The sequence below is a fragment of the Palaemon carinicauda genome, chromosome 25 (assembly GCF_036898095.1).
Source record: "Palaemon carinicauda isolate YSFRI2023 chromosome 25, ASM3689809v2, whole genome shotgun sequence".
Taxonomy (NCBI): domain Eukaryota; kingdom Metazoa; phylum Arthropoda; class Malacostraca; order Decapoda; family Palaemonidae; genus Palaemon; species Palaemon carinicauda.
This window is the reverse complement of record NC_090749.1, coordinates 89,398,775-89,422,033: the sequence shown is the minus strand read 5'-3', so window position 1 is coordinate 89,422,033 and position 23,259 is coordinate 89,398,775. Positions and strand designations below refer to the sequence as shown.

Here is a 23,259-nt window from a genome sequence, read left to right as displayed (position 1 = left end):
TTTTCCCATTTCTTTCAAAATTACTACGTACTAAGGAACTATCACAGAGTAATGATTCATTTATATGTTTATTTGTCGGAAAATGTGCCTTGATGGTTTGCCTAGCACGTGGCTGAAATTTTTTTTTTCTGAAATGCCGTATATTAGAATGGCCATTTTTCCGCGAGTGCCCCTTTTTATTTGTTTTGCATTTTTTCGCTTAGTCATGTTACCGTAAGGAATTGGCAAGTAGTGTCGCAAAACTTATAATTTTATAGTGTTGGAAAGTGTTTCTAGATGATCTGGCTACCCATGCCTATCTTTTTTTTTTTTAGCCAGATATGGCGTATATATAGGTATGTGTTCGATTTTCCGGTGATTGCCATTTTTTCGTTTTTTCCCATTTCTTTCAAAATTACTACGTACTAAGGAACTATCACAGAGTAATGATTCATTTATATGTTTATTTGTCGGAAAATGTGCCTTGATGGTCTGCCTAGCAGGTGGCTGAATTTTTTTTTCTGAAATGCCGTATATTAGAATGTTAGCCATTTTTCCGCGAGTGCCCCTTTTTATTTGTTTTGCATTTTTTCGCTTAGTCATGTTACCGTAAGGAATTGGCAAGTAGTGTCGCAAAACTTATATTTTTATAGTGTTGGAAAGTGTTTCTAGATGATCTGGCTATCCATGCCTATCTTTTTTTTAGCCAGATATGGCGTATATATAGGTATGTGTTCGATTTTCCGGTGATTGCCATTTTTTCGTTTTTTCCCAATTCTTTCAAAATTACTACGTACTAAGGAACTATCACAGAGTAATGATTCCTCTAGATGTTTATTTGTCGGAAAATTTTGTTTACTTTTTTTTTGATTGAATATCATCAAATTTTTTTAGCTAAAATATTATATTGTTTTACATTTTTTTTTCGAATTTATTTCCCTTCAAAAAATTTTTTTTGGGTCAGAATTTCAATTTTATAGTCGTAAAATAATCGACAATTATCCAGCAACCCACCATACAATTTTTATGCATATCCAATAATAATTAGATCAGTAAATAACACCTTGAAATTGACATACCCTTCCTACATTTCAAGTGGCAGATTAGGGAGTCTGAGTCAGTGTGGTTGGCGGCCATTTTGTGGACATATCCGAAGCGTAAGCTGCCCTATCTATATATATTCTTGTTCCCTATAGAATTTGTGATATTTTGGTATATTTTTACCTGCATAAATATCATATTATACATTAAATATATGTATTTTTTTACGAAATTTCTAAGTACTCAAAAAATTACCTTTAGATATGGCCCCTGATATAAATGTAATTTACTAAATAATTAAGATTTTTTTACATATTTCTATTTTAGGATAACATATGTTTATTCCCTAAAAAAATTAGCCACTTCCTATTTCATTTGGGTACCCAAAAAAATTCATGAAATTTGGACAAATTTTTTTGGCCAAAAAAAGTTACTCTTTTTTTCTCATTTCAGATCTTCACCTCCATGGGTCTGACTTCATCCAAAATACATCAAGATGTGTCCTAAACATTCAAGAATCAATTCCTAAAAGGATTTGTGTATATATGTATAAACGTTTTTTTTATGAATTTTTATGTCAGGTCTTTTTTTTCTGCTTAATTTTTTAAAATATTTATAATAAATAGTTTTTCTGCAGATGAGTAGTATTTATTTTTACAGTTGTTTCAAGCATTCATTGAAGTTTTTTTTGACAAAAGAAAAAAGGAGGTTACTGCAAAAACTGATTTTTCAAGAATTTTTTTTGGCGTCGGGGTCGTTCGCGTCCGAGTATACCCTTAAAGGGGTGTCCGAGGAGCGTACCTATCCAGGGTTAAGGTGAAATTTGTACGCTCTTCATAACATGGGGAAAAAAGTAGGCCTATGGCTGTATGCTTTATTGCTGAATTTTAAATGAATATTTGAGAACATACTAAAGGACTGTTATAGTATTTGGAAAAGACTCAAATTTAATTGAAAACTGTTAAACTATTTGGTGAATCGCAACTTGTTTTCACCTGGCTTTTTAACCCGGGAACTATGGCCCAATGCGGTTTAATTAAGGATTGTGTACCCAAATATAAGGACAGTTAGGATGATGGTCCCAAAGTTGATATTTTTAAAATTCCTGAAAATGGAGAAATAAAAAGTAATTCGCTCAGGAACATAAAAAAAGGAGGACAGATAAAATTGCTTTCATAATAATCTAACCCTTCAAGCATTCATTGGCTTTGAAATTCATTTTGAATAGATAAACCTAATAATTCAAAGGAACGTTCATTCTTCCACTGATATTTTGGTTACTTCTTTATTATATAATATTTCCCACTGCAGATATAGAAGTTTTTAGAGATAGAAGATGGTTAATATTACCTAATTTGTTAACAATAAGGCAGGTTTTTATACCTAAGGAACTTAGTCCAAAAGTAGAGCAGTGAATATGCTTTTATGGTAGGGCTGTCCAGTCCAAATTTTGTGATGTGGTTCATATTATTCCTGTGATAACACTATAAAAACCAAAACGTTATTCAAAGTTATAAAGAAAGTGATAACAGATTTAGAAAAAATTTGGATTTGAAGTAATCAGTGTCTTTACTGATAATATTGCAATAAATGGAAAAGCAATGTCGTATTTTGCAGCAACCGAAGGAGCTGATAAGTTTGAGATGAACTCGAGTTTGAGATGAACTCGAACTTCAGTCTGTGGATCACCAAGCAAAGATGTTACCAACAGGCCACCACAATTGTTCGTTTGGAACAACTAAAAATTACAAAAAATAGTTTTACAGAGTTTTGGTTTTCTGTAATGAATATGAAGTAATGTTTCCCTTAATTGCTATCCCAATTAATGATAGATTCATCAGTTCTTCTAATTTTTCATTCATCATCATCATCATCAGCTGAGGTCAACGAGAGAGAGAGAGAGAGAGAGAGAGAGAGAGAGAGAGAGAGAGAGAGAGAGAGAGAGAGAGAGAATCCCCAAGTTGAAACTATAATAAAGAGCGACGCCAGAAAAAGACTGAATCTCTAAATGGTCTCATTATTCAAACAAAGGAAAATGGATGAAGCTGAAAATCTCCTCCATGCTCTGATTAATGGCAACTAATTAATTAGTACTGAAGTCATCAAATGGGTCCAAAAGGCGTCTGAAGAAAAAATAGACCTAATGTGTTGTTAGATTAACTCTATAGGCCTATTTTTGTTTTCAATTCTGGTATTCAATTTTCATTAACTGTAGTATGAGCATCAGATTTTCATTGCTCTCAGAGAAAATCTTATGAATTCAGAAATAAATAGAAAATGCATAAATTACTTAATTCTAACATAGATAAAACAAACAACCAAAGGCCTACTGAATGTAGCTCATATAGGCCTAATGATTTCATCATCACTCCCTGAAGGTTGGCGCAGACATAAAATTTGGTAACAAGTCCGTAAAATGAAGTCAATTTAAGCAATACACATAAAAAGTAATGAATATATTAGCATAGAAATATGGACTTATTTTTAGACACCATATCTTTGATATTGAATTCTTTTTGGACACATTTCATATCCATAAGGGATGGTAAGTTTGAATGTCTTTTTTCTACTGCGCCTAAATAGGACAAAAGAGAGGTATCTTAGGAACAAACAGACATTCAGGATAGAAAACATAATATTTCATCACATTTTCCTTATGTTAAAATGGTTTAACAGTCACAGGATGATTAAGTCCCTTTAATTAAGACCATCTTAATTGGTGTGTTACAACAATTAAGATCCAAACGTAACTCCAATTACTCCACCATCACTAAATTTCCTTACCCTAGTTAGCATATTCCTAATTTCTGTAAGTCTTTCACACAGCTCACATAAAAAAGGTCGCCAGTTTTATACAAGAATATCTGTCTCTCTCACCTCACCTATTTCATTTCTGTCTGAGGTCATCTAAGGTTATGATGAAAAACAGAGGCAACCGGAGAGTGCTAGACCTTTTTAAAATCTTCTCAGGTATTAGATAATTATATTAGCGTTTGAAGTTCACATACACAATAGAACGTTTTACTTTATATCTCAGGCAGTGTTGCCAAATCTACAGCGATCTAACCATTAACTCATGAGATATACTTGTGATTGTTTGAGATATTTAAAAAATGTAAATCTGGGCAAAAACCAAAAGAATTATTCATAATTCATTTCATTTGAGATTCAAATTCTCACCATTAAATCTATTTACGAAAAATCAATTTCCATGTCATGAAGTAGACATTTCAACTTGCAGTCTCCTAAAATGTATGTAGAAGAAATCATATGTCGCCTTCATGTTGTAAATTTAAGTAGAAAACAAGAAGATTATTAGCACGGGTATTAAAGCCAACACTTGTTGTTGGCACGGGCCTTTCCCTTGGTTGGCCCGTAGTACCTTTCTTTTGGAAAGGAATGTCCAGCCTGCCATAACTGGTGACATAAAACTATAAATACTAAGTTTATAGTATTGTTTCGTCAATTTTTGATGATAGGATGTTTTTCTTATGACAATGCATGCAATGTTAATTTTTCAATGATATGGTAAATTTTAATTTAAAAAAGTAGTCATTTTTAGTAATTAAATCTAAACAATTACTGTAATAATTCTCGATGCAAAATTCCTTCAACGTTAAGCAGGTTGACGACTGCATCTTTCTGTAGGTCATAATATAAGAGTCAGGTTCATAAGGTAATTCCATGAGATTTTCTTTTATCGAGAATCACAAACATAATTTTTTGTTATTTTTGGAATCAGAAAAAACGACTATTTAGGCTAAATCGAGCTCACCTCCGTCATGGTTTAAATTTCGGAGCCTTTGTACATTAGCGGCCAGTTCCTCGTGCATTGATTACAAATGGACATAAACTAACCTAAACATTCACCCCCTAAGCTAACCTACAAGACGTGTCCTTACCTACTTACCTAGCGGGGGGGGGGGGGGCGCTAACGACCCCTGCGACCCCCTTATACTGCCTGCCGTATTCTAAGTTAGACATATTAATACATACACAATGTGCGCAAATGCTAAATAACAGAGACACAAGTACTACAATTACTTTAAAGTTTTTTATGCCAAGTTGTTTCTTGATTCAAAAGGGTCCAGAGCAGCTCTTGTTACGTTGGTTCGCATGTTTCTATCCACCATGCTTGCCTACTTTGGCAATTGTTGCTCACATCCTATTTATTGCTCCGAATCTCCACCCACTGAACATAAATTGTTATAATTAGATAAAGACTTTTGGCAGTTGTTATCATCATCATTATTACTACCTATAAGCTAACACATTATTTGTAAGGCAATCTACACACACACACATTGGAAAAGCAAGACACTATAAGCCTAAGAGAACCAAAAGGGAAAAATAGCTCAGTGATGAAAGGAAACAAGGAAGTAAATATACTAGAAAAAAACATTGAACAATTGGAATAAGATATTTTAAGAACAGTAACTGCATTGAACTATACCTGTTATACATCGAATAAAAACTAAAAAAAAAAAAAGAGACATAAGATAGAACAGCTTGCCTTAGTGTACCCTCAAGCAAGAGAACTCGACCCTAAAACAATGGAAGACCATGGTACAAAGGCTATGGCACAACCCAGGACTAGAGGTGGATGCTTTAATTTTAGAGTGTCCTTCTCCTAGAAGAGCCGATTACCATAGCTAAAGAGTCTCTTCTCCCCTTACCAAGACGCAAGTAGCCACTGAACAATTACAGAGCATTAGTTAAACCCTTGAGTGAAGAGGAACTGTTTGGTAATCTCAGTGTTTTCTTGTGTATGAGGACAGAGAAGAATGTGGAGAGAATAAGCCAAACTATTTAAAATATGCATATTCAAAGGAAAGTGGGCTGTAACCAGAGAACAGAATCCGTTATAGTACTTTCTGGCCAGTCAGAGGACCCAATAACTCTCTACTGGTAGTATCTCAATGGCTAGCACTCAAAGAGAGCACACTTGATTTTTGCAGCGTGACTGGAGGATGTCAATTTTCTTTTTCTTATACTGGGCTTATCAATATAGGGTTCTGGCGCTACAAAAACCAGACTCCTCATGGATCCAAAAGGAAGAGTCTTAGTAGTAGAAAATGTTCTATAGCATCGAGTCAAAGTGAGTAGAAGAGACTGGGAGAGGTGAGAGAAGCTTTGAGTAGGAGAGAAAGGAACCGTTAGAAATGAAGAACTTGTTTCTGTTTTAGGCCCGGGAGGTGAGACTTGGGGGAAAGGAGTATTTGACTAGGTGATTAAGGGAACTTTAATGAAGGATGAGATTTAGAGAAAATGTAAAGGGCTATGGGGATAAGATCTCTTAGGAACAAGGACTCTATCCTGGGTAGGATGGGAAGGATAAGGATTATGGAAAGGTGTTGGTGCTGGAAAATTAGGGATTAAAGGATCAGGAGCAATAGTAGGTGACATTGAGGCGTCTGGCAAGGTGCTCATTTGGGGTTTGGGCAGCTAAGACAGTGCTTTAGATGGGCTTAGCTGGGAAATGTCTTTCATAGCTGTAATCCTCTGAATCTCTGGGCACCTTCTGTTCCAGGCATGATGAGAGAGGGAACAGTTGAGAAGGGTCTCCTTTCCTTCATTGTGGGCATTGATGCATATGTGGCTCGGTTGATGTTTGATGCAGATTCTACAGATGTTTGAGCCTCTACAGTTTTTGTGATAGTGCCCATAATGCTGGCAAGGATAACACCAAAGTGGCTCTGGTGCATATTCATGGATGGGAAAGGTTCCCCATATTCTAAGGTTGAGAGAAGTATTTGACCTATGGAAGTGGTGATTACTTTGTTTGATGGAGCCTTGAGTGTATTCTTGCAGCATCTGCATCTGCAATGTAGCTGAGGGAGTTGACGAATGCTAAAGGCATAGTTGCTGGATAGCTAATGATTGCTTTATTCTGCTTCTTTGCTGGACCAAAAAGCACCAGGGAGGATTCAATCTGACACTTCTTAGATCCTTCGGTACAATGACTAGCACGCCCTTGCCACAAGGTCATAGAGTGATTTGGATGATCGGTTTTAAGGCTGCCAGGGCAGCAACGGCAGCTTAGGATGTGGTATTCTGTGTAGGAATTAGCTTGCAATTTGGCAGTGGTTTTTTCTTAGTGTTGTTGGTTTTAGGGTGGGATGATGGAGGAGAGCTGGACAATGTAGGAAAGGCTTTTTCCCTTTTTTTCTATGCATTGTAGATTGATCACAGCTCTTTCCCCGGATGGGCAGTTGCTGGGTTAGGCACTCTGTACAGTTTGTACCAACCGTGTGTCACACAATTGTACATAATTCCTTTTGTATATATTATGCTTGTATCTTCACTCTTCCCTCGCACTAAACGAACATGAAAATTCATGTCTGCTGTTTCCTCTGTAACATTGTCTGTCTTGTTAACTTGTTATGTCCTGTTGCCTCGAGGTTTTGTATATAAAGGAGAGTGTTCTATAACAATTTAACTCAGTTGAATGCATCTTGCCTTTGAGTTCACAACCCTCACGCGGCACCGTCACATTGGTGACCCCGGAAGTCGACTCGCTCCCACTGCCTTCCCACCCCACCTCCCTCGCACCTCCATCGTTGGTACTATGACGGAGACGGACTCTACTACAGCAGTTGGCATTGCAGCCGCCCCATTGAAACTTTCACCGTTTGTCAGCGAAGAGGCGTTTGCTTGGTTTCAGCGCGCAGAAGTCCACTTTCGTATCAGGGGTGTGACTCGCTCAACCACCAAAGCGGATTATGTTCTCGTGGCGATACCCGAGAACACCTTCCCAGAAATATCCGACTGGCTTTGTGAACAAGGAGACACCCCAATAGCATATGACGCCCTCAAAACATACCTTCTGCAGCAGTACTCGCCGTCGCCAGCCGCCCTTATAGCAAAGCTTTTTCAGCTCTCGCAACAACCGTTGGGGGACCAAAGGGCTTCGCTTGCCCTCAGGGAAATGACCAGTATCGCTCGCCTTCAACCTGCCGCAGACGGCTCTCCTCGTGAGGTGAACCTACTTCGTGCCCTTTGGATACGCCGTTTACCCGAACCTGTACGTGCTGCCATACCCGATGTAGATAGTTTACCCATAAAGGACTTGATGACCAAAGCCGACGCCCTTATGGACAGCCACTTCAAGACCTCCATCAACGCCTCCACCCCTGACGACGAGGATGCCTATTCAACGTCAACCGAAGCTGACATGAATGCCGTAGGACATACACGCCTACCCCGTGACGTGCCGAAGCGGCGACAAAGCCGCCCACCACCCACCAATCGCTCGCGCCCCAACGAACGACTTCTACAGCCACTTCCTACCTCCCATCCACTGCAGTTTTGCTACTACCACTTCAGTTTCGGGGCAACCGCGAAGAAATGTGCCAAGGATTGTCAGTGGCCAAAAAACGTGTAGGTAGGCCATCGCTTGTGGCGGTGGCCTCCCATTTTTCTAATCTTTTCTTTTTACAGGATGCAGGAACGGGCGTGCGATTTTTGGTAGACACGGGTGCTTGTCGTTCTCTTTTGCCAAGGAAACTCTTCAAGGCACGACGTAGTCTATCTACATCTGCCGACGTCCGCTTGGTAGCTGCCAACGGATCTGCGATACCCACTTACGGTTACGAGAACCTCACATTATCGTTCGGAAACGGTAAATTCAATTGGAAGTTTCTCGTTGCTGACGTCATAATGCCAATCCTCGGTGCGGATTTCCTCTCTAATTTCCACCTTCTGGTCGATGTCGCCCACCGACGATTGGTCAACGCAGACTCGTACTTGTCGACACTTCTTCAAACCCGCCCCCTCTAATCTCGCTCTCCACATCAGCGCACCCACGGATGCCTACGCCCACCTCCTCACGTCGTACCCGGAAGTTTTCCGTCCAGAACTTCGTCTAACGCCAACCGTTCTTGCCAATCACGGTATTAATCACCATATCAAGACGACGGGACCCCCAGTCTTCGCAAAATTCAGACGTCTGGCACCGGAACGATTGGCAGCCCCCAAACAGACGTTCGCTGAAATGGAGAAAATGGGCCTTTGCCAAAAGGCCTCCAGCCCATGGTCGTCACCCTTACACATCGTTCTGAAGAAAGACGGCTCCCTCCGTCCGTGCAGGGATTACAGGCGCCTGAACATGCAAACAGAACCGGATCACTACCCCCTCCCAAACATTGCCGATGTGACCTCCTACCTGCACAGAGCGAAGGTTTTCTCTACGCTCGACCTCCTGAAGGGGTATTATCAGGTGACTATGAACCTAGAAGACATCCCCAAGACCGCCATCACCACTCCGTCTGGTACATACACCTTCAATTACTCCTGTTTTGGCCTTCGTAATGCTGGGGCAACGTTTCAACGTCTCATGGATAGCATCTTAGGGGACCTCCCTTTCTGTGTATATTATGTGGACGACATACTTGTGTTCTCCTCCTCAAAAGAGGAACACCTCCGTCACCTGCGCATCGTGCTCGACCGCCTACAACAAAACGGCCTTGTAGTCCGGTACGACAAGTGTACCTTTGGCGCCAACGAAGTGTCTTTCTTAGGGCACCGTATCACTCCTGAAGGAGTCCATCCCCTCCCTGAGAAGGTAGCAGCCGTTCAGAATTTCCCCGCGCCCTCGACCGTCAAAGCTCTGCAGGAATTCTTGGGCATGATTAACTATTATCACCGTTTTCTGCCAGCCATTGCCGCCACTCTTGCTCCCCTCTACGCCTCCCTCAAGGGCAAGCCAAAGGACCTGAAGTGGGGTCCCCCTCAAGAAGCAGCCTTCTGCAATGCAAAGAAGGCCCTATCAACTGCTGCGGGTCTCACTTTTCCTATCCCACACGCCCCTCTCCTTCTCCCCACCGATGCCAGCGACGTCGCTATTGGTGCAGTACTCGAGCAGGTGGTCAAAGGCTCGCCCCGCCCATTGGCCTTCTTCAGCAGAAAACTGTCCAAGGCAGAATCGGGTTATTCTACCTTCGATCGAGAATTGCTGGTGGTGCACTTGGCTGTCCGTCACTTTCGCCATTTCTTAGATTTCTTAGAAGGTACGCCCTTCGTCATTCGCACAGACCACATGCCTCTGGTGCACGCCTGCACTCGACAGTCTGACGCCTGGTCCGCCCGTCAACGCCGACATCTCTCCGCCGTGGCTGAATACAATTGCACCCTCCAATACGTCCCTGGGAAAATGAATCCCGTTGCCGATGCCCTGTCAAGAAACACGTTGGCTGCCGTTCAACTGGGATTGGATTACACTGCCCTGGCTGAAGCCCAACGACAGGATCCAGAGTATCAAGCTTGTAGGACATCCTGCACGTCCCTCCGTTGGGAGTATTTTCCCCTCGAAGACTCCAACACCACCCTCCTCTGTGACGTCAGTACTGGTAGACCGTGACCTTGGATTCCTGCTCCCATGCGCCGACAGGTGTTTGATTTCATTCATGGCCTTTCACATCCCTCGTGCCGTCCTACTGCACAGCTGCTGAAGGCAAAATTCATTTGGCACGGCATTTCTAAGGATGCTAAGGATCGGGTCCGCGCCTGTACTTCTTGCCAAACTTCCAAAGTACATCGACACACGGATTCAGGAGTGGGCACCTTTCCTCAACCTCAGCATCATTTCGCACACATTCACGTCAATGTTGTAGGCCCCCTACCCACATCACAAGGACATCGTTACCTTTTTACCGTCATCAACCGCTCCACTCGTTGGCCTGAAGCCATTCCCATGGAAACTGCAACGTCCGCCTCATGTACATCTGCCTTACTCTCTGGATGGATTTCAAGATTCGGTATCCCTGAGCATATTACTTCTGACAGGGGAACCACTTTCACCTCTCAATTGTGGACGTCATTAGCGAATCTCCTGGGCATCACCCTCTATCAGACAACGGCCTACAACCCCGCTGCCAATGGAATTGTTGAACATTTTCATCGCACCCTCAAAGAACCTTTGATGTCCCGCTGCAAGGATTGCAACTGGTTTACTCAGCTTCCCTGAGTCCTCCTGGGACTAAGGACCACTCCTAAAGACGCCTTCGATGTCTCGGCAGCTGAAATGGTGTATGGCGACCCGTTGGTCATCCCTGCCGAATTTTTCCCTTCTACAACCTCCTCCGATGATCTCCAGCGCATACGTCACGTCGTGGGAAAATTTACTCCGTGCCGCCAGACTTACAAGCCCCCAGCGAAGCATCACATACCAACGGACTTGCACTCTGCAACGCACTTCTTCCTGCTCAACGACACTAGCAAGCCACCACTAACACCCCCTTACACGGGCCCTTTCCTTGTGATCCGACGCAGTCCGAAATCATTTCTACTAAACATTCGGGGCAAAGAAGACTGGGTCTCCATTGATTGTCTAAAACCTGCTTATCTTTTGCCAGATGACCCACCTACAGTTTGCCTCTCCAGATCAGAGCGCCCTATTTAACATGTACAGTATGTCATTTTTAGCAGGGGAGCCATGTACCAACCGTGTGTCACACAATTGTACATAATTCCTTTGCATATATTATGCCTGTATCTTCGCTCTTCCCGCGCACTAAACGAACATGAAAATTCATGTCTGCTGTTTCCTCTGTAACATTCTCTTTCTTGTTAACTTGTTATGTCCTGTTGCCTTGAGGTTTTGTATATAAAGGAGAGTGTTCTATAACAATATAACTCAGTTGATTGCATCCTGCCTTTGAGTTCACAACACTCACGCGGCACCGTCACAAGTTACAGTCGAGGTGGTGGCTTATTTTTGAGGCAAGAGGGGTCCCTGTAGTGGACTCTTCTGTGTCCATGGCAATGGAAAGGGGTCTAGATACTCTGGGTGAGTCTTGTCATCAGTGGATAGTGACTGTTGTGTGGCAGGGGGTTCCAATGAGGACAGTTCTGATTTTTTGACAGCAGACTTTGGAGAAGACTGGGCTGGGTTGGCAGTACCTAGGTTGCTGTCATCTTTTCTGGTCGGTAGATGAATGCTTCCTTTGCTTGTGCATGCTTTCCGGATGATTCTAGGGTTGGGTGAAGGCTCTTGAGTAATTGGTGGAGTCTCCAGGATAGGTTGCAGCTTGATAGTGTCTCAGGATTCGATGGATCGAATTAGCTGGAGACTGAGAGGAGAGCTTAAAATGTTGCTAGAAGGTCAGACTGGTTCTCTGGTGGGCTGAAGATATGTTCAATGCTTTGATCGAATTTTTGAACACACATGATCTAGACCTTAGAAACTATCGTGGACAAAGTTACGACAAAGCATCAGCATTGAGTAGTAAATACAATGCTCTTCAAGCAGGGGTGGATTTAGAGCAGGCCTTGGGGAAAATTGCCAAACATTCAACCTCCAACTCTAACACAAAAGTTAAAACCAAGTTATTATAAATCCTAAATAGCAATAAGGGAATCCGGAATGAACACTTATTCCATGAGTGAAAAAAGAATGCTTCCCTAGACTCCCTTTCTTCTCAATGGTACAACTCTTGGCTTAACACTCCCACCCATAAACCCAGCCTTACTGTATATAATCGTTGTTTCCTAAGATACTTCAACCCCTTAATTCTAAGTCGGCTTTCATATTCATTACTCGTCGATTGTTTTGCTTATCTGGAGATCTGTTGCACTCTTATTTAGTGTATTTGTGTGTTTTCCATCATATGATTAACACATTATGGTGGAGAACACAAGTTTATTTTACAAAACAAACTGTGTATGTTCCTGGATCATAATAAGAAATATTAACTTGTTTATTACTGATATTTGCAACTTACTGAAATTGGAAAGTAATATGCAATGAAAGTGCTTACAATAAAGTGCATTTTCGTATATAAGCCTACCTTGTAGGCCCTATTCCTTAAATCAACCTATCAGTCTATCAAGAATGAAACAGGATTATCATGAGAAACATTAGGTTAGGTTAGACCGTTAGGGAATACGAGGATATGATGTTCTTTGCATAAAGCAAAATCAACTTATTTTCTATGTTAAGCATAAGGTTTGCTTGCTAGGCAAAGCTGAATGGTAGCCTTCCCTTGGAAATTATACTTTATTGTCTTTACCATTATTATTATTATTATTATTATTATTATTATTATTATTATTATTATTATTATTATTACTAATGGCTAAGCTACAACCTTAATTGGAAAAACAAGATGCTATAAACTCAAGATCTCCAGCAGGATAAAAAATAGCCCATTTGAGGATTTTAGTGCTAATTAATTAGTATCCAGATGTGACTGCTAAATGTGCAAAAGTTACTCCAACTACAGTAATAAGTTAACTCGCCTAGTTATCTGGTACCAGACATGTGTTAAAATAGTTCACTAAAATATATGACAGCAAGCTACCCACTGTCTACCCAGCTCAGCCTTCTCCAAAGTCTCCTACCACAAAGTGGGATTTGCCCTCTTCAGAATCCCCAACCACACATCAGTCACCATTCTCTACTGCACATGCTCCACTTAAAGCATCAAGACCCCTCTCCACTGCCATGGAGACAGAGGAACTCCCTCCCAAGGCCCTAAATACCTTACCCAAATGAACACCACCATATGGACTGCAACTGTAGAGATTGCCTCCTGCAGCTACTGAAAGAAGCCTCTGCAATGTTGTCCAGCTCTTTTCCACCTCAGCAACTGCAGCAGCTTCAGAGGAGAATACCTCGGTGGAGACTATAATTGCCACAAACCTTCCACAAATCCCAATCCAGTCATCCCAGATGCACCAGCACCACCTCCTTCCCATAATCCTTCTCTCTCCCAATCGTCACCTAAGCAATAGAATCCTTGTCCTTTGAAGACCTGATCCCAACAGTCTTTCAACTTTCACTAAGCTCCTTTCTCTTCTTAAAGTTCCCAAATCCCTTATCCAAATCTTCCTTTCCTCCCAGACCAAACCCTCCTCCTCACCACCCTAAATCCCTTTCCTCACCATCCCATGAGCAGAAATAAATCCTTCTATTCATAAGTTCTCCTTTCTCCATTACTCATAATCCTTCCATTTCTGGTCATTGCGCCAATGACTCGGAAGTGAGTAGTTATTATTATTATTATTATTATTATTAATTGCCAAGCTACAATCCTAGTTAGAAAAGCAAGATGCTATAAGCCCTGGGTCCCCAACTGGGAAAATAGCCCAGTAAGGAAAGGGAACAAGGAAAAATTAAATATTTTAAAATCAGTAACGTTAAAATAAATATTTCCTCTATAAACTATAAATACTTCGACAAAACAAGAAGAAGAGAAATTAGATAGAATAGTGTGCCCAAGTGTACCCTCAAGCGAGAGAACTCTAACCCAAGACAGTGGAAGACCATGGTACAAAGGCTATGGCACTACCCAAGACTAGAGAACAATGGCTTGATTTTGGAGTGTCCTTCTCCTAGAAGAGATGCTTACCATAGCTAAAGAGTCTCTCCTACCCTTACCAAGAGGAAAGTAGCCGCTAAACCATTGCAGTGCAGTTGTTAACCTCTTAGGTTAAGAAGAATTGTTTGGTAATCTCAGTGTTGTCAGTGTATGAGGATAGAGGAGAATCTGCAGAGAATAGGCCAGACTATTCAGTGCATGTGTAGGAAAATGTAAAGAACCGTAACCAGAGAGAAGGATCCAATGTAGTACTGTATGGCCAGTCAAAGTATCCCATAACTCTCTAGCAGTAGTATCTCAACGGGTGGCTGGTGCCCTTGCCGACATACTACCTAGATGTGATTATTGTTGTTGGGGTATTAAAGCCAACACTTGTTGTTGGCACGGGCCTTTCCCTTAGTTGGCCCGTAGGAGATGTGATTAATTTCATGGAATAATATATCTTAAAAATAAGTGTATTTTACTATAAACCTAAAAACAGTATAAAATCTATAGAGATATACATCATAATACACATTTTTCATAAAATAAACATAAAATTAAAGATTTTTAGGCTTCAGCTTACCAGTCTTGAGAGGTTAGGCTGCTCCTCCGATTATCAATATATACCAGTTCTCACTCAGCTCCCACTAAGGGCTCGGCCAGACCAAGCGCGATGAGCGGCGAGGTTAGCGGCATGACTCGGCGGCAAGCCAGCGACAAAATGTTGGGTGGCCACACCGGAACCGCCACACCTATCTTGCCTCCTTCAGCTTTCCAAGATAGCCTTCCTCGTAAACATGACGTTGGTGTTTGAGTAGGAAATTACTTCCAATTGAAAACCGTTATTTTAATCCGAATTATAAATTACACAAGAGTCTAGATTCATGATTTTCATAAACAGAGAAGGGAAAATACGTTAATTTTGAAATTAATGTTCCCAGTCTCGTTTGTACGGCGATAGATTTAATGAATATCTGCATATTTCACAAGTCTTTTGATTCTTTGATGGCAACATCCCTCCTAGATTCAGGCTCAAAAAACAAACGTCGAACTATAGACAACCTCAATCTTTCTCTTACCAGGTATTATAATTGCTTCAAATATGATAAAGTTCACGAAAATCATTGTCCCATTCATTCCAGAATTAGCTAGAATTTGCATAAGATATATTGTATAAATGTACATACGATTCTTTTCACATTTGAAATTTCTCTCTCTCTCTGTCTCTCTCTTTTATATATATATATATATATATATATATATATATATATATATATATATATATATATATATATATATATATATATATATATATATATATATATATATATATATATATATTTATATATAAATGGTGATTAAGTAGGTTATAAAGCACAAAAAGTCGTAGGCCTACCTACTATTTTATTACCATCCATTTGCAGTTGATTGCCATAACTTCCATTTATCCAATTTATTTTTGCTTTCCAAAACACCTTCCAATAAATTGTTGATTAATAATGGCTGGAAACGAACAATTGAATGCGTACCCCTTCAGGAACTGATGAAAAATGACGTAATCTTGGGTGAAGACGCTCGAGCCGCCGCGATTTTTTAAAACATGAAACATAGTCTGGGTGCAACTGCAGCGGCTTGAGGCTTCCCGCGCCTCCTATCTGGCCACCTACATAAGATACTTAAGGTTTCAATTTTTCGCGGGAACCTCTTGTCGCTAACCTCGCTGCTAGCCACGCTTGGTCTAGCCGGACCCTAAGAGAAAAACTTCTGCCTGCTGCTGCTACTGCTGTTGTGCTGCCTCCCCTTGCGGCTGGTTGCTGCCTCTCCATGGAGCTGATATTTTTGGCAGATTCTAGGCCGAAATTTTCAGCTGCCCTGCAGGGATCGCCGCTGCCGATTTCGCCAGGATATCTGCCTGTAGGGGCTGCCTTGTGCTACCCTGTACTGTGTAGGCTGCTGTAGGGTACCTTTCAGTGCTACTGCAAAGGGCCTTGCCCTCAAATTTGGCTGATATCAGCCCCCTTTTACAAGAAGTTACCTTTGACTAGATAGGCTTCCGTCTCTAACTATTTTAACCCTTTCCATTTACTAACAGATCCTACTGTAGAAAATCCAATAGCCGTTGTGGTCTTAAAACTCTGGCTGAAGCAGAATCCATGAGTCAAAAACTTTCCACTCTCACCGTCTGTGGCGTAGGGCTGCTAGGCTTGGCGTCTATAAGACAAGGTGTTTGGTGCTATGTGGTAGTGATAGGACCTTGCTAACTTGGCGTAGATAAGTCAGAATTTCAAAGATAGGGATAGGATTTTGCTTGCCTGGCGTAGATAAGCCAGGAGTTCAAATGACATAGTCTCGATAAAGTATTAGGAGAGTACATTGTTTTATTCCCTAAACCTCCCTACCTGCAGGAGTAGACTGCTGGGCTGTCTTAGTGCTGGAAAGGAGTAAGGAGGCTCCCCAGCTGCTATTTAAGCAGGTTCGTGCCTAGCTAAACAGAGATAGTTTCAGCACTGCTCTACTAATAGGATAGTTAGGGCCTCCCCCAATTAACTATTCTATTTCAGATTCTGTTTTCATTTTTCAAACTCTTATTATAACTTTGTTTGGTGCCCTAGGGCTTAAATAGTTGTTCATCCAGACCAGGCACACTGTCTATCTTCGATATCCTCCCTTCCAAGGACTTGTCCTGGGGACCTGTAGATGACCTCTATGAAATCGAATTAGAAGCTATGGCTGCCACAGAAGTAGAGATGCACCCGGACTTGACCCTATGCATGACAGACCCCCAGAACCAGAAAAGGATCCAAAAGGAAACTGACTCTGATGATCAAGATAACCAGGAATGGACCCAGGACAGTCGACAAAAGAAGCTGCCCAGAGGGAACAACCCCAAGAATGAAACCAGGCCCAATGCACAACAGGATGACGAAAGGAACAACACCACCAGTGTTGGGAACAGAAACCAGCCAACCCGAGAAAACCAAACCTATTTTTTCAGAGTCTTGGCTAGTAACTAATCACAGGCTTTCAATGCAATTCCAGCCTTTGAGCAGAGGCCTAGGAACCTTCAATTAGTTGCCAAGCCCAACAGACAAGGCCAGTGGACCAATTCCACCAGGGAAGCAAGAGCTCTGATTACATTGAGGATCACCTCCGACATCAAACTACAAGAACTCAAGGAGGAAGAGAAGCTCAAGAAGGCAGTTTTGGTGGGCTACCCAACTGACATGATGGAGAGCCATTTTTTCAAACTGCCCAACATCACAGCGGCATAACGCATGACTAATAAGGCTGGCTTCCTAACCAAAGCCATCCCTGTTACCTTCAAGGGCCCTCACCCCCAAAAAGTAGACCTAGGCATCTTTGGATGTTTCTCGGTCAAAAAGTATTACCCAGATCCCTTAAAGTGCTACAGCTGCCAAAAATTTGGCCATCACAAAGACCTAAGCCAAGCAAAGACACCCCACACAAGAGTGCATCAACAAAAAGGCAACTGGCATCCTTACAACACCTAAATGCCCAAACTGTAAAAAGAGCCACACAGCAATGGCCTGGGGATGCCCAGAGAGGGTAGCGAGGGTTATTGCTGCCCTCCCCAAAGAAAAAAGAGAAGAACCAAGAGGAAGGATGGCCCCCAAACTTCTACCCAGAAGGAGGTTCTACTCACAGGAAGAACTAAGGAAAAGCTCTACAGTAAGGTCCTCCTCTAGAGCTCCAAAGTCAACAACTTAGGCACCAAAACCTATGCCTAGGACTATTTTCATTAAGACTACAGTCCTAAGAGAAGAACTGACTGACCTAGCCACACAGGCCGTGACTGGAAAAATCAATGTTGAAGCCATAGCAGCCAGCATTGAACAAGTCATTATGGACTTCATCTTCAGGCCCAAGTCCTCCCACCTCCCCTCTCATGCTGTCCAGGAGATCACCTCTCATACCTCAAACTCCACACCTACCACTCCATCACCTCAATCACCTGTACCTTCCCTATCCGCTACACCAGACCCCACCCCCATCATCCCACTCACCCCACCCATCATCACTTCATCCACTCCCACCTCATCCACCTCATCCACTACAACCACTTAGGTCAAGGCAATTGCCTTTGCCCCTAGGGACCCAAGACAATTATCTTCAAATCACTCGCAGGAATAAAAGTCCTTAACTGGAACTCGGCTGGTGTAAGACCAAAAATGTCCTCCTTGATTGCAGTATGTAAAACAGAGGATATAGATGTAATCCTGTTACAAGAAACATTTCTAACAACAGGAAAAAAACTCAGAATAGCAGGTTACAACGCCTACACTACGCCACAGACAGGCACAGACAAAGGCACAGCCACAGTAGTCAGAACAACTATACCAACAACAAGGTTACACAACCCAATTCCTTGCAGTACCAATGCAGAGACACTAGCAGTAACAATAATTCAGAAAAATTAACAGGGAGGACACAGAAGAGCTACAGCTGACACAACTCTTTGCACATGCTGAAAGAACACCAACACTTATATGTGGGGATTTTAATGCACATCACCCTATATTATCATCCCCATCAATGACAAACCCTTCAGGGGAACACAGCCTTCGCCCTGGAGGAATTTGGAGGAGTCGCCCTTCTAAACACAGGGCAACCTACACACTTGAGAAGAGGCAGACTAGATCTGACCTTTGCTACAACAGCATTAAGACACCTAACCAGTTGGCGAGTGCACTCAACCCTGATTAGTGACCACTTTGCCACAGTAACAGAATTGGAGATGCAACAATTACCTCCAATTCCACCACCTCAACCAAGATGGAATCAGGACCTAGCAGATTGGGTCTGCTTTCAACTAGCCATAGAGGAATGGTCAGCAAGCTACAATCCTCAAGAGGATGTAGATCAACTGGAGAAAGACTTATTTGATGCTTTTCACAAGGCAGCTAACAAAGCTATGCCTTAAAGGCAGCAAGAGGTAACCACACATACAAGGACTCCTGGTACTACTGCCCAGAGGTCAGGAGACTAAAAACAAGACTAAATACGGTCATAAAAATATACAGAAGAAGATCCACAGTAGGAAACAGAGAACTACTGCAAACAGTTAAAAATGAAACACAACAAAGAATCTATGAAATAAGAATAGAAACATGGATGGAATGGTGTTCAAACTTGTCAGAGTACACAACACTCACAGAGCTATGGAAATGGTCACACAGAGTAGCCAGAAAAAAGAAAATTCCTATTGCAACACACCCATACCAACAAAAGGAGGCAGAAAGACTTACAACAGCCTTTGCAAACAGGACACTGTCAGCTAATCTCTCCCCTGAAACCAGAATGCTGCAAGAGCAACTGGTGCCAGCCAGGTGGGAAGAGATCAACACAGCCTGCCAGCTACAGGATGACACAGACACCCCATACACAGTCGAGGAACTGAGAGCAGTACACAAGACCGGAAAAGACACTGCGCCAGGAGCAGACAGGATCACCTAGACAATGATCAAACACATGGGTCCAGCAGGAGAAACTGCATTCCCAAGGTTGATAAACAGAACACACCTTGAGCACACAAGTCCTCAAGACTGGAGGAAACAAGATGCACAGCCAATCCCAAAGCCAAAGGATCCAGGAAATCCCAGACCAGTAGCTTTAGTATCCTGTATGGAAAAGACAGGAGAAAAAATGGGCCTGAACAAAATGAAATACAAAATTGGCCCCCTTCACAAGCAGGTATATGCATATCAGGAGGGAATTGGTACTTCTGAATGCATTACTGACGTTTTAAGCTGTATAAATCAAAACAAGGCAACTATAGTCGTCATGGACTTTGAGAAAGCTTTCGAATTTGCAAGCCCAGTAGCAATGCTGCAATCAGTGGCCAAAACACGGAATCAAGGGTCACCTATTATCATGGACTAAAAACTATGTGCTAGGAAGACAAACTAGAGTCAAATTCCAAGGAGTGATTTCCACCTTTCACGAATTGGAAAATGGCACACCACAAGGAGGGATTCTTAGCCCCTCCTTTTCAACATCCTCGTGGAAAATATAGCCTCACTCCAACTTCCTGAAGGAGTAGAGATATTCATCTATGCGGATGACGTATGTGTAGTTGCTCGAGGATCAGTCAGGATGATCAAAATGCAAAGAGCACTTAAAACAAAACATTGGTAAAACAAAGTCTATGGCATTCAAAGCCCAAAACCCCCTGCACCCCCTCACAATAGGAACGGAGCCCCTAGAGTGGGTGGACAATTACACATACCTGGGAGTAATAATAGACAAACAACTCACCTTCAGGGAAGAAGTAAAATATCTTAAGGAAAAAGTAGATGCCAGACTGGCAGCCATGAGATACATGACTAAACTCAATGACGGAGCAAATGAGCATGTTCAAAAGAAATACTATCAAGCCTGTTCCAGAGCGCTAGTGGAATATGCCGTTCCAACCCTTACAAACCTAACAGATACTCAAAAAGCCTCAGTAGAGGTGATTCAAAACAATGCCATGAGGCTCATGCTAGGAGCTCCAATATGGACAAGACTGTGCCACCTAAGGATGGAGACTGAACTACCATCCCTTGAGGACAGGATTGCACAAAGAAATGCAAGCACAATTACAAAGATGTTCCTCTCAGACAGAGACTCTATAACCAAAAAGAGAGTAAGAGAGGAACTATCAAAGCACCCTGAGGTTCAAACCCCAAGCTCTTATGGCAAAGGCCATAGCAATAACATAAAGAGCCTGAGCCTAACTGAAGATATCCTGCAGCTAAACCCAGACTCAGTGCAGGGTGCACTGCATATTCCACCTTGGAAGAAGCAAGTAGCAACCTATAGATATATCAAGCTTCTAAGGGCAAAGGAAGATTGCACAATCGAGGAACTTAAAAATGCAGCTCAGGCAGCAATTTGCTTAGCAGAAACAACTGGGGCACAGATCTACTATACTGACGGTACAGTAGACCCTGGAACCCAAACAGCAGGAGCTGCAGTTTTCTCCAGCAACTTCACAGCATGCTGAAGGACATCCAATAATGTCTCCACCCTGCAGACAGAGCTTGTTGCAGTAAAACAAGCCCTGAAATACTCTATTGAAAATGAGGAAGGACCAGTAGTCATACATACTGATTCACGAACCTCAATGCAAGCCCTACAACAGGACAAAAATAAAGAAAACAAGGCCCTGATAGCTGATATCAAATCACCTTTATATCAGCTCAATGAAAGAGGTAGACAAATATCTCTAAACTGGATCCCCAGTCACATCAGGATACCAAAGAATGAGAAGGCTGATGAACTAGCCAAAAGCACCAGACATTTTCAAAGTGTACAGGTGCCCATACAGCCAGCACTACAGCAAATCAAAAACAAAGTAAAAGCACATTTCAAAGACAACCTAATCAAGGAACTACACAAGAGGATAGAGAATGGCTCTCCCTCTGCCATATGGTACAAATGGGCCACGGAGCTAGAGCCTCCACCCATAGACAGATACATCCCAAGAGAACAGGCTGTATGGATACACAGGCTCAGACTGGGATATAAGGCTAACTGGGAAATCCTGGATAACATTCAGAGACCGTGTGATCACTGTGATGACACATCGCAACAGGCCCTCCTGCACTACCTACTAGAGTGTAAGGAAACAACTCAGCTGAGAGGTGATCTACAAGTAGACACCAACTCCCCACAGGCCTGGCAGGCTGCGGCCGCACTGGGAAAAGCAATTGTTGAGAACATAGAGAGACAAACAATTACTTTCAAGACTACCTCCACCAAGGTAATGACCTCAGAATATTCATTGAACCATCTCATCCCCTCACCGTAAGGCCCTGTTCACATCATCTTCTGTTTTCTCTGAACTTACTCTACTACTAAAATCTTTCTACAGGGACCCTAGGGAGTAAAGGGTTGGACAACCCCACCAGCAACCTTTCCCTACCATTCAAAGGACATACACCCCAATTTTCTAACTACCACTATCTATGATATGATGGCCCTCTCTTACTACCACCATCATTCTTACCCTGTTCACAACTATCTCTGCCACTAAAAACTTTTCAAATTTCCTCTAAATGATCAACCTACCTTACAATTTTAGAGGTTACCTACGAGTCAACTTAGAGAAAGGCCTGTGCCAACAAGAAGAGTTGGCTGTAATACACTACGAACGAAAGAACCAACCAGGTGTGCGAGTGATGCAGATACATTGTAACTGACAGGTGAGGTGATTGCAACAGGCAGCGAGCTTATAGACGCGAGCCTTCAAAGGAAGAAGGTCACAAAAATCCAAACACTTCAAGTCATGAAAAGACAGATTTGAACCAGTTTTGTTAACAGAGAGATGTATAGCGAGATATAAAATAAAAAAAGAAAATACTGTTACAGTGTAAAAGTGATTGTGAAACACATGCAGTACATGTCTCCTCCCTTAAAGAAGACATACATGTGAAATGGGATGCCTTACTCCTGAGAGGCATATCTTGCAAAAGATACGCAAGTTTAAGGCGATCAATGGCAACCAAGTCCTCTTTGACACGAATGTTCAGTAGGAACCCCTTCATTGTTTGACGAATCACAAGGAATGGACTTGTGTAGGGCATGTTAGCTATAGTTTGATGGTATCATGGTGCAGGATAACAAGCAATACCTTGTGCAATTCTGTTGGTATGTGTTACTTTGCTGGGGGCTTGTAAGTCTGGCTGCGGGGAGAAAATTTTCTCACAAGATGGCATAGATGATGGAGATCGTCAGAGGAGGTTGTTGAAGAAAAAATAATTGGCAGGGACTACCAATGGGTGGCCATACACCATTTCAGCTGCAAGATATCCAGGGTGTCCTTAGGAGTGCTCCTTAGTCCCAGACGGACCCAGGGATGTTGTGTAATGAAGTTAAAGTTTGTGCAACGGGACATCAAAGCCACTTTGAGGTTGTGATGAAAACGTTCAACCAT

General features: G+C 42.1%; 1 protein-coding gene across 1 annotated transcript; it reads left to right on the top strand.

The window, feature by feature from the left end:
- The first annotated feature begins 19,799 nt into the window (after window positions 1-19,799).
- Window positions 19,800-20,222, top strand: LOC137619140 (uncharacterized). The gene has a single exon (XM_068349327.1). The coding sequence runs from the start codon at window positions 19,800-19,802 to the stop codon at window positions 20,220-20,222; it is 423 nt and encodes a 140-aa protein (XP_068205428.1).
- The last annotated feature ends 3,037 nt before the right edge of the window (window positions 20,223-23,259 follow it).

Coding starts and splice junctions, on each gene's coding strand:
- LOC137619140 (XM_068349327.1), top strand. CDS start 19,800: ATGATCAAACACATGGGTCCAGCAGGAGAAACTGCATTCCCAAGGTTG.